Raw genomic sequence first — 12,402 nt, forward strand, 5'->3', positions numbered from 1 at the left:
AGTAGTAGTAGTAAGATGCTTATGCTTTCCCTACAAAACATTTACCAATACGGCCACAGGATCATCAAAACGAAGGCGACAGGGGGCATTGCCAAGAAAGATCCTGAGAAGGGGTTGCTGTCCAGGTAACTTCAGATGTTGACCAGAAGTTCAAGACTTTGGGTTTGATCAAACAATCAATTCCTCTCACTTTCTCAACTCTACAGCAATTCCTTGACCTTGGATGGTGACTTTGCCTTTTGCCTTTCCTCACTGCAGCCTCTCCACAACGGTAGATGTAATTAGAACCAGCTCCAATTCTTGAGGGTCAAAAATATTAAGAACTGAAGCGAAGGGCCCCACATTCTCCCTTTGGGCATCATTTTTAATCCAGCAACAGAAGACATGGCTTGGTTGTTCACGTACCCTATTCTGTTAAAGACTGTGCTCATTTTTCTAGGCAGAGAGGCTGGTTTCATATTCAACTCTTGCCCATTTGTTCCCTTCAGAAAGGATTCTTTTAATTATTCCTGGAAAGCTGGGTTCTGCTGAGCATCCTGGAAAAGAAAATATTGGCACTGTTTGCAGCAACCCCCCCCCCAAAAAAACCCCCCACAAAGTTGCATGGGAAAAATCTAGCGTCTTTTTCTCGGGAGCATTTTTCTGAAGATCATTTGATTTCCATATTGGTTGCACACAGAGGATCCCAGCTAGATTTCCTTGCATCTCCAGTTAAAAGACTCAGAAGAAGAAGAAGAAGAGGAGGAGGAGGAGGAGGAGTTTGGATTTATATCCCCCCTTTCTCTCCTGTAGGAGACTCAAAGGGGCTTACAGTCTCCTTGCCCTTCCCCTCTCACAACAAACACCTTGTGAGGTAGGTGGGGCTGAGAGAGCTCCGAAGAACTGTGACCAGCCTAAGGTCACCCAGCTGGCGTGTGTGGGAGTGCACAGACTAGTCTGAATTCCCCAGATCAGCCTCCACAGCTCAGGTGGCAGAGCGGGGAATCAAACCCAGTTCCTCCAGATTAGAATGCACCTGCTCTTAACCACTATGCCACTGCTGCTCAGAGAGCAGGTGTCTGAGATCTTGGAGACAGAAAGGCAAAAAACCTAGTCCATGCAACTCCAACCGGCTTGGCCAATCCCACCAACCTCCACTCTTTTCGCAGCCGGGGCCGCAGGATGTTAAAGAAGTTTCGACAAGTTTCAGAGTGGTGCCAGCCAAACTTTCGGGTCTCTCCAGTCCAATCACTTTTCCCAACACTCCCTGTCCTTGTGAGCTGTCAGAATGAAATGGCGTCTCCCCAGAGGAAGATGTGCTCTCCGTTAATGTATGTATTAATAAGCATATTGACTTTCCCCCCCCTTGTCAGTCTCTATCAAGATTTATTCCCCTTCATGGTTCCCTTATTGATTGAGGAAAGCAGTATTCCCACAGGTCAATCAATCCTGATCCACACCACAGATGGAAGTCAATAGCTATTTATTATATGATTTATGAGCTTCATTACTTTAAATGCTATTGAAGGAGGAACATGGCAGAAAGTGTAAGGGGGAGGGGGGGGGAAGCAACAGATGTCCAGAGAAGGAGGTGGCAATTCAGACTGAAAAAAACCCAAACATGGGTGCACTTACAAAGCACAACTGCTCAGGGACATCACAGCGAGCTTGGAGGATGGGGAAAAGAAGAAGAAGAGTTTAGATTTATGCCCTACCTTTCTCTCCTGTTAGGAGATTCAAGGGGGCTTGCAAGCTCCTTTCCCTTCCTCTCCCCACAAAAAGACACCTTGTAAGGCAGGTGGGGCTGAGAGAGTTCCAAAGAACTGTGACTAGCCCAAGGCCACCCAGCAGGAATGTAGGAGTGTGGAAACACATCTGGTTCACCAGATAAGCCTCTGCCACTCAGGTGGAGGAGTGGGGAATCAAACCCGGTTCTCCAGATTAGAATCCACCTGCTCTTAACCACTACACCACGCTGGCTCTCATGTTTCCCATGAAACAAAGAAGTTTCATGGGAAATATCGAATTGCTGCTTCTTACTGGGCCCTATGTTTGTACCACAAGCTCATGTTCCCAAGGAGGTGGGTATGAGTCACCCTATATTTTGAATTGTCAATAGCATTGTTTTGTGCTCTTCTCTAAAGCAATGTTTCCCCCATACAAGGACCTCTCTGCTAATTGAAAAAAAAACAGCAAATGGGTTTTGCATGTATATTCAAGACGTGGTAGCATCAATGAAGAGGCTGCTCTTAGCTGACTTAAAGAATGGAAGTAGGAGACTGGAGAGGGGTAATCTGAAAACTATGGGTGCCAAAAGCCATTTATTATGACTTCAGGCGTCAAAACTAGTTCTTTTCATGTCAGGACTAGAGGGTGTGAAATCTGCGGCCTGGACCCCCCCTCATTTTAGTGCTATGCATTAACCCTGAGGTGAAATGGAGGAGGCCTGTTTTCTGAATGAGGGTCCCCCTCCCACACATTTTCCCATTCAGAAATGAGAGTAAGAAGCAGCATTCTCACTCTGAGTTGACGGTGCAGCCGCACGCAGCTGCCTACACTGTGCTATCGTATCATGTCAACAGTTGCCCATAAGTCCTAACTAGGTGACTTTACAAAGTCAGCAAGTGAACCCTATTTTGAACAACAATAACAAAACAGCACCAGTCACTTTGCCGAGGACAACAAACAGGTGCAAGACAGTTCCAGAAGAGGAGGAGGAGGAGAGTTTGGATTTATACCTCACCTTTCTCTCCTGTATGGAGACTCAAGGTGGCTTACAAACTCCTTTCCCTTCCTCTCCCCACAACAAGACACCTTGTGAGGTAGGTAGAGGTTACATTCCAGTCCCCTCAGAATTTTTTTTCATCAAAAACAAAACTCAGTGAAATTTAGACTCAGCCTCATACACCCAAATTCGAGACCGACTCTGACGAAAGTTATCATCAATGCAATTAGTCAAAGAAAGCTCGGAGCGGACATTATTGAAATTTCCAGAGTTTTCTGCGACTGCTGCAGAAGAGCCCTCCCCTTGCTACTATAGTGTATCTAATAAAATGATTTCCATGTCATTAAAACATGTTTTCCTTGCCATGAGGTAAGAACACAGAAAACACACTTTTCATCTTCGGCAGTATTGATAAGTCGCCAAGAAGAAACGGGCTGGTGTCTCCTGGTATTTCTCCGGCATTGCCATAATTAAATGGGCAATAGCAAGACGTACCTGAAACTAACAAGTCTTAATTAAGGCTGGCTTCCCTGCTGGAGGCTGACAACTTTGTAGAAAGAGGCGCATCATTAGTGACATGAAGGGGATAGGAAACGAGCGGAATAGGATGTAGGGCAGCCTCCATATTGCTGGAGGGCCAGTTTAACAAGCTCAAGGAAAATGGTGGTGTTTAATATTTCATCAAAGTGGTTCAGTGTTTAAACACTGCACTCCCTTTTATGGCTGTTTCATCAATGCAATTGCAGGGACTTAGTTGGAAAGTTGTTTACATTTTGGAGAGAGAGAGAGATGCTAACATTTTGAACATGGCAAGAAGTTCCCAGCAGATAAATCTGGAAGAGAAACCTGACTTTTAAAAAGTTAATTTTACAACCCCAGACTTTTACAACCTGGTCCCCCCCCCCCCGCCCCTTAACGAATATATTTTTAATGTGCTAAATGTAATGAAGAGACTAAAGAAGAAGAAGAGTTTGGATTTATATCCCCGCTTTCTCTCCTGCAGGAGACTCAAAGGGGCTGACAATCTCCTTGCCCTCCCCCCCTCACAACAAACACCCTGTGAGGTAGGTGGGGTTGAGAGAGTTCCAAGAAGCCGTGACTAGCCCAAGGTCACCCAGCTGGCGTGTGTGGGAGTATACAGGCTAATCTGAATTCCCTAGATAAGCCTCCACAGCTCAGGCAGCAGAGCTGGGAATCAAACCAGGTTCCTCCAGATTAGATACATGAGCTCTTAACCTCCTACGCCACTGCTATCTCCTCTTGTGTGTGTGTGTGACCCTAGATCAGGGGTAGGGAACCTGCGGCTCTCCAGATGTTCAGGAACTACAATTCCCATCAGCCCCTACCAGCATGGCCAATTGGCCATGCTGGTAGGGGCTGATGGGAATTGTAGTTCCTGAACATCTGGAGAGCCGCAGGTTCCCTACCCCTGCCCTAGATGCATACTGTGAAGGAATGGACTCACAAGCTGTAAAGTTTTTGCCCTTTCTGAGACCCTGTACATATAACACCTGTAATGGAACCATTCTGTAGTGTTCTGAAGTAATTTTTTGTTTTGCTGCCTCCTTGCCTTCCTTAACGTTTCCTACTTATTTTCGCTGCCACAAAAGGCCACTAAGGAGTGTTGAAGAATGGCAGGGCCAGCTCAGGCGGCAGTTTTCTGCCACCTCTTCCGTGGCATCCAGACCACTGAGAACAAGTCAGGATTACATCTCCTGTTCCTGAAAACGAATTAAGATGAATGCTGAGGGCCCATACCATTAATTCTCCAAGGGGAAATCTGTTAGGCATCCTGAAGATTTCCCCCCTCCTTAGAAATTCTAATCACACTCGCCTTGCGGAAACCATTTCATGTCGAACATCACTAGGGTATATTGCCATAGAGCAGTGGTGGTGAACCTATGGCACTCCAGATGTCCATGAACTACAATTCCCATCAGCCCCTGCCAGCATGGCCAATTGACCATGCTGGCAGGGGCTGATGGGAATTGTAGTCCATGAACATGTAGTGCCATAGGTTCGCCACAATGGCCATAGAGTCCGACCTTCCAAAGCAGCCGTTTCCTCCAGGAGAACTAATCTGTGTAGTCTGAGGGCACTTTCGCACATGAAGAATAATACACTTTCAATCCACTTCGCAGTTGGGTTTTACTGTGCGAAACAGCAAAATCCACTTCCAAACAATTGTTAAAGTGCGCTGAAAGTGGATTGGAAATTGCATTATTCTGCGTGTCCTGAAGTGCCCTGAAGATAGAGCTGCGAGCTCCGGGTTGCATCTGGAGGTTGGCTACCCTACTTTTAAATCACATCCTTTCTGAAAGCCAAACACTTGAATACAGGCTTGGCAGATTATTTATTTCATATTTTTATAACCTTCGCTCTCAGGAGTCATCACTACTTTTGAGGCAGGTTCCACATAATTGAAAGCACGTTTACAGCTTCTGTCCTTCGTTCCTCTTTCTGCTGCTGCAACACAGCACGGAACGCCAGATGAGCCTATGAAAACGCTTCAAGGTTGATAAACAAACAGTTCCTGTGGTAGCACAATATGGCTTTTCCCTTGTGCAGTGATGAATGCAATAAAGGCACCATTGCAATTTCCAGGAGCTCAAAAACAGCCTCTTTCCCCTACGGCAACCTCTGAGGCTGCTTTTCAGGCATTTAAAGGTCAGAGTAACATACTTTGCCACCTAACTTCGTGGGAAATGAAATTCAGGATGAATTTATGGAAATGAAGGGGTCCGGAAAGGAAAACCAGGGAACAAAAGGGGTGCGGATTAGAAGCAGGGAAGGGCTGCGGCTCAGTAGGAGAGCATCAGCTCTCTAGGGCTCCTTCCGCACATGCAGAATAATGCACTTTCAAACTGCTTTCAGTGCTCTTTGAAGCTGTGTGGAATAGCAAAATCCACTTGCAAACAGTTCTGAAAGTGGTTTGAAAATGCATTATTTTGCCTGTGCAGAAGGGGCCTAGGTGTAAGGTCCAAGGTTCAGTTCCCGGCATCTCCAAAGACACAGCTATACATGATGCGAAAGGTATCTACCAGAGACCCAACACAGACAGAACCAGTCTGATTAAACTGCACCAACCTGGATCCAGACTAAGGCAGCCTCTTGTGTTCAAGAAGTTTAACCTTTACTTTTCCTGCCATCAATTAGCTCAAAACTGTCTCTATCAAGCCATTTTCCTGTCCTGGTGGGAGGAGAACAGAGGTATGCAGGAATGACACTATGTCAGAATGAGAATCCAGACAGAGAGATGGTCTTGGGAAAAGGCACCATAACAGATCATGTTTGGTAAGGGGAAATATGATGCAAAGGAGACAGAAGGGAAGTGGAACCCACATACTCCGCACACTGTTTGACTTTTTAATATAAAAAAACAGAAACCAGCACAAGAGGGCCAATCCGGGGCAACGGCTTGTGGAGACGCCATATTGGCATTTTGGGGCAGACCCATGCCTTAATATTTTGATGCATGCATACCATTCCATACAGACTAAAACTTCAGATGAAACCAGATGTTTGAACTTATGGCATGGGAATGGGATCTGAGATGTGGCTTACCTGGTGATAATGGCGAGGTGGGGAGGGCTCATGCAAGCGCCCATGAACAGCACCACATTCTCGTGTCGCGTCTGCCGGTAGGCCATCACTTCCCGCTTGAAGGCCTTCAGCTGGTCCTCATTGTCCCGCTCAATGTCAATGAGGCGAATGGCTACTTCGCCATGCCAGCGGCCATGGAACACTTGCCCAAAGCGGCCATTGCCGATCAATTCCCCAATCTCCAGCTGCTCAAAAGGGATGTCCCACTCTTGTAGGAAAATGCTGGTCTGGCTGGCCTTGCGTGGAAAATTGCGGGCTGACAGGAGCGAGAGGTTCATCTCCTCAAAATCATCTTCCGACTCCTCTTCATGTGCCTCCTCATTCTGGGAAAGGGATAAAGATGAGGTTCGTTTACACGATAATCCTGGCGTATGACCCTTTGTAGCCTGTCTCTCCTGTTACCTCCCCCAAACTTCACACACATATATGCCTCACAAGTACAAACACTATAGGAGACACAGAACAAAACATAGCCTGCCTAGTGCATCCATTCAAATTAACCTTTATGAAATGGTCTCTAACAGGGGTCCAAAATATGGTGCCCATGGGTACCACAGCACCTGATGATACCTTTTCTGGGGCTTGCCAAGTGTTTTCAGAAAGTGGGGGGGAGCTAGGTAGGGTGTATACCAGCAGGGCTTCTGATTGGCTGTCCAGCTTAAAAGGCACCCCGTTAAACGGAGGCTGTTTCTGCACGGGCGGAATACAGCGTCCCAGGGATGCTAAAAACAGCGTCCCTGGGGAGCGGTTTGCACGGCCGGCGCCACTGCATCGCAGCAGCAGCAGCCTCGCAACCCCCGAGCGGTGCGAAGCCGCTGTTTCCGAACCTCACTCCCTGAGCGAGGTATTTCGGAAACAGCAGCTTCCAACCACTGCCGTGCGAAAGGCAGCAGCTGGAAGGCACCATTCCCCCCTTTCCCGAACGCCTACCTTGTCTCCTAGCTTCTGGCTTGTCACAGTGGCCAGGAAACACCCCCCCCCCGCCCTGTGACTCCAGAGCCGTCGCTCCAGGCTGCGGGAGTGTGTCCCCTGGCTTCTGCGATGAGCTGGAAGCCAGGAGACAAGGTAGGCGTTTGGCGACAGCGCAGCCTGTGTGAAGGCTGCGCTGCCGCCTGCCGCCCTCCTGGGACCGTCCATGCGAACGGTCCCGGGGGGGTGCATCGGCATTGTTTATGCCAACGCACCCCTGCACCGTTGCGGTGCGGAAAAGGCCAGAGCTTCTGCTTGAAATGTACCATGAGAAGATCATATCATCACTTATGCTCTGTTTGGTGTTGGAATAGGCAATGTCTGGTGTACAAAGAAGAAGAGAAGACCTTGCAGGGGGCAGTATGAAGATAATTAGATAGGATAGAGAGGTCAGCATCTTCTGTCCTGTTAAGAGTCATTCTTTGTCTCTAGGTTGCTATTTTTATGCTGCTTCTTGGAAGTTCCCCGCCGCCATTCTCTCAGCTAATGATGTTCTCAGGACACTATCTTTGTCTCTCCTCCTCACTGTCAAGTATGTTCATTCCTGAATAAAGCCTTATCTACATTTTAATCTGGTTGTGCACCTTTGCTGTGTTAATTACTCAGCCAACATTTGGGAACCTCTTTGAAGTATCTTGTTGGCCACCACTGAAGCGCGAGAACCAGACTAGGTGGTTCTTTGGCCTGATCCAATAAAGTCATTCTTACACAACTATAGATAATGCCCAAAGCTGGCTCACATCATTTCCTTATTCGTGTCAGCCGACAATTTTTCCCTCCTGCCTACAACAACTGCCAACGCATTAACCAGGAACAGGAGCTGATGTTTTCTCCCTCCATTCTGTCCATATTGAGGATGTTTACTGCAGCTTGCAGAATTTCAGGTTCTCCTCGTAAGACAGATGGCCCATTCACCAAAACTAGACAGCTTCAGTGGGCGCAAGGAAAAAAAACTGCTGCCGCGAACAGGTTAATCATGCGTACCAGTTGTAACTTCAACATGGACACAGAAGCAAGAGAGTGACTTACTTATCCACTAATGTCAAGCAGATCGGGAATGATTTTTAAGAGTCTTAAAGGAATGTTCAGGCACAGCAAGGTCAACACAGGAAGTCTCTCAAGATAGGGTGGGGTGTTTAAAAAAATCCAAATATATGTTCCCCCGCCCCCCAACCAAATAACTAACAATGTTGGGCCTTTGCTGAGAGCTTAACAAAGTTCACTCCTCACAGCTTCCCTTTTGTTCCACTACAACAACTGAGAGTCGATGGATTCTTGTACGTGCCTTACCTCAGAGGTTGGCTCCACTTCAATTTGAAGTAATGGATTTCCTTCCAGGCTTTAAAGAAAAACAAACACTGAAAATTACTTGAGTCTTGAAAGCCATAAACAGTGCTATTTATGCCTTAATACACAATTCTGCTAACCTAAAACTTGACATTTATGGTGCTATCCTAAACAGAGGTATAATTCCTCTAAGCATAGTGACTTTAGTGGACTTAGCTGCTTGGGAAGGCACTGGTAATCATTTCAACATCTCTGGCAAAATTGGAAAGGAAAAATTGTCTCCAGACAAACAAAACAGGGTTAATTTATTTCTTGGTGCTTCTTTCTAGAGCCATGGTTTCTAGAGCCAATTGGCCATGCTGGCAGGGGCTGATCGGAATTGTAGTCCATAACATCTGGAGTGCCAAAGGTTCGCCACCACGGTTCTAGAGTTACCTGAAGACTATGTTAAATTCTGGGCTGACAGTACCTTGTGTTACCCTCACCCCCCCCCCCAAATTCTGCCCCCCAAACATGTATGAATCAAACAATTCCCTTAATAACAGTCTTAGCTGCAATGATAGGGAACTAGAGTAATGCTGTACTTCTTCTTTGGAACACAAAGTATTCAGCAGAAGGCCATTCTATGATGCCGTTCACAATAACAAAGCGTTTTTGGAGAGTACTTCTTCAGTAGAATGCTGTTAAATACTCAGTGTGGTAAATAATCCTCTGCGAATGGATAATTCAGTATCACATGAACGGAGGTATACCGAATCAGGGATTCGGCTGATTCCGATACACTGATCATTTTACAGCCGAATCAAGCCATATCTGAATTTTCCCGAATTTTTTCAGTATTGCTCAAGCTTAGATGTTAGTCTCCATAGCGAATTTAAAATTTCCTGTTTTCTTGTTATTTATCCTTCATGGCTGGAGTTGCCAAACTCTAAGACAGTTTTCCTGAAAAAGGACTGAGGTATGATCTTGGGTACAACCTTTAGCTTCAAAATAATGAACTGTTGTAGCTTTAAAACACTTCTCTTTTACCCTTCAATAATAAAAGAGGTCATTGCTAAAAGGCTCATAACCGACAAAATAAAAGATTTCCCAAGCCATAAAAACTGGCACACTTTACAAAGCAAACCAAAGACGTTAATTGGGCCGAACAGCAACAATATATTTGGAACTCGGAGGAAAAATAAAAATAGATTCACAGACCAAATGTATTTTCTTATGATTGCACTTGATTAGAGGTCAGTCCAAATACCTGTTCTGGAAATATATCATAATCACTCAACGTCCATTGGTTTCCTGACATATAGTAGGTGCACAATTAAGGTTTCCATTGGAAGCAAAATGAGTATTAAATCCATGTAACAGCGCCTGAGATTCAATGATTTACATCAGACTTATTTAGCAGAAAAGTGCCCTTCATTATGACAGGTAAGGGTGGTCACTGTGGTGGAAGGATTTTTATAATGAAAAGGCAGTGTCTGTGGGGTGCTATCTGTACCACACATAGCACCCTGTGAGCCAAAGAATCTCAGACAATACAACCCTTGAAAACATTTTTATGGTAAAGAAAAAGAAGAAGATTTTGGATTTATACCGCACCTTTCTCTCCTGTAAGGAGACTCAAGGCGGCTTATAAACTCCTCTCCCTTCCTCTCCCCACAACGAACACCATATGAGGTAGGAGGGGCTGAGAGTCCAAAGAACTGTGACTAGCCCAAGGTCACCCAGCAGGAATGTAGGAGTGCAGAAACACATCTGGTTCCCCAGATTAGCTCTGCCACTCAAATGGAGGAATGGGGAATCAAATCCGGTTCTCCAGATTAGAATCCACCTGCTCTTAACCACTACACCACGCTGGCTCTCCTGCCACCAAGGATCCTTTGGGGGATGCAATGTTTTCGTGCATTCAGGGTGACTTGACTACCTACCAGAGGGATCTCTGTTAGTAAGGCCATGCCAAGTCTTTCACAGCCGGGAGAGCTGATTTTGGCTTCACCACAGGAATGTTACCCTAATTCCGCACTTGCAGTGACGGCTCTCTAGTTGCATGGAGTCTTCTTTTCAACATGGAATTAAAAATGTAATTTCTCCCATGTGCAGACTGAAATTGGACAAACTGTTCTACTAGCTCACTGTGCCTCTAGTGGATTTCCTGCCTTAGTGAGACCTAAACAAGTTTTCCTGGATAAGATGTAAATTAAATGTATAGCATTAAGAAGCAGAGATAGAAATAAACCTGAATCCAGATTACAGAAACAAACACATTCTGTTTCGGGCATCTTGACTAACACGCCACAGCCGTGATCTCACCCTTGGGGTTCCATTCAATCTAGAGAGGTTTTAGAATCTTATCTTTCCTTGAAAACAGGCACCGTTAGACACTAAGAGCAGTGGAATGTATGCAATTGCGGATTCAATTTTTCACTCCTGCTTCATTGATTGCCAGCTAATCTCCCAGGGTCTTGTAGCCAGAGATTGCAGTAACCATCCAAGTGCTTGTGAGAGGATGCTTACATAGTATTATTTGTTTGCTCGGCCCTCCTCTGTGGATATTAAGAGTGCCTGGTTCAGATCAACACGGCAGTCAAATTGTCAAAAGTCATGGCACAAAGGAGGAGGAAGAGGAGGAGGAGGAGGAGGAGGAGTTTGGATTTTTACCCCATCTTTCTCTCTTGTAAGGAGACTCAACGTGGCCTACAAACTTCTTTCCCTTCCTCTCCCCACAACAGACACCTTGTGAGGTAGGTAGGGCTGAGAGAGTTCCAAAGAACTGTGACCAGCCCAAGGTCACCCAGCAGGAATGCAGGAGTACAGAAACACATCTGGTTCACCAGATAAGCCTCTGCCACTCAAGTGGAGGAGTGGAGAATCAAACCCAGTGCTCCAGATTAGAATCCACCTGCTCTTAACCACTGCACAATGCTGGCTCTCCAGAAGCAGATTGGGTCTACATGTTGGTAGAAATCTGGAGTCACACCTACCAATGGCTTGAGTTCTTTTTTTCTACACTGGAAGCAGAAAAATCCCAACCCATTCTGGTTCGAAGTTCCTGTTTCTTATAATGGTACTCAGGCATGGAGGAGTCAATGCAAGAAAGGTAGCAAGCTGGTGGGGTGGAGAGGCTGAGAAATGGAGCTACGAATCAGTAAATCCCCCAGTCTGAATCTCACCTTTGCCATCAACTCACAAAGGGATCTTAAGAAAATCAGTTTTTGCCCTCACCCCTTCATCTGCAGTACAGGATAGTCACATTAGCCTACCTGACAGGGTTATTGGAAAGGACTGAAAGAAGACAATGAACATTAAGTGCACATTATTAAACACATTAAGTGGCACATTAATGCACATGAACTTGGGCTAGTCACTGTTCTTTGGAACTCTCTCAGCCCCACTGACCTCAAAAGGTGTCTGTTGCGGGGAGAGAAAGGGAAAGGAGCTTGTGAGCCCCTTTGCAGGAGAGAAAGGTGGGGTATAAATCCAAACTCCTCCTACTCCTTCATCATGACTCATGGCAAAATTTACTCTGCTTGATTCGTTATGATGTCAAACCAGCTACAATAAACCATCGAGGCTGAAGCAGGGGGATCCATGCCAGACTCACCCATAACCCTGCTGCACCTCTTAGGGCCAAATGGTAAGATACCCATTCCCATTGCTGTAACATACATAAAACCTTTATTAGGCGTAACACCAATATAACAACCAGCATTATCCAGACAAATGTTCCATACATAAAACCATCCCAGGTATTATTCCAAAGTTCCCAAAAGGAACCTAGCTACAGAATTTAAAATCACAGAAGAAGAGTTGTTTAGTAGGAATGCAACCTTCCCGGCAACAGA

General features: G+C 45.8%; 1 protein-coding gene across 2 annotated transcripts in view; it reads right to left on the minus strand.

Annotated features, from left to right (window-relative positions):
* The window catches only part of KSR2 (kinase suppressor of ras 2), a 257,007-nt gene that overhangs the window by 62,650 nt on the left and 181,955 nt on the right, over positions 1-12,402 (minus strand). For both annotated transcript variants that reach the window (XM_048515057.1, XM_048515058.1), the window contains exons 13-14: positions 8,567-8,615; positions 6,269-6,630 (exon numbers count right to left, since the gene is read on the minus strand). In XM_048515057.1, coding sequence (XP_048371014.1) covers positions 6,269-6,630; positions 8,567-8,615 — 411 coding nt within the window. The remainder of the gene's footprint in view (positions 1-6,268; positions 6,631-8,566; positions 8,616-12,402) is intronic.

Source organism: Sphaerodactylus townsendi, linkage group LG13 (genome assembly GCF_021028975.2).
Source record: "Sphaerodactylus townsendi isolate TG3544 linkage group LG13, MPM_Stown_v2.3, whole genome shotgun sequence".
NCBI classification, from domain to species: Eukaryota; Metazoa; Chordata; class Lepidosauria; order Squamata; family Sphaerodactylidae; genus Sphaerodactylus; species Sphaerodactylus townsendi.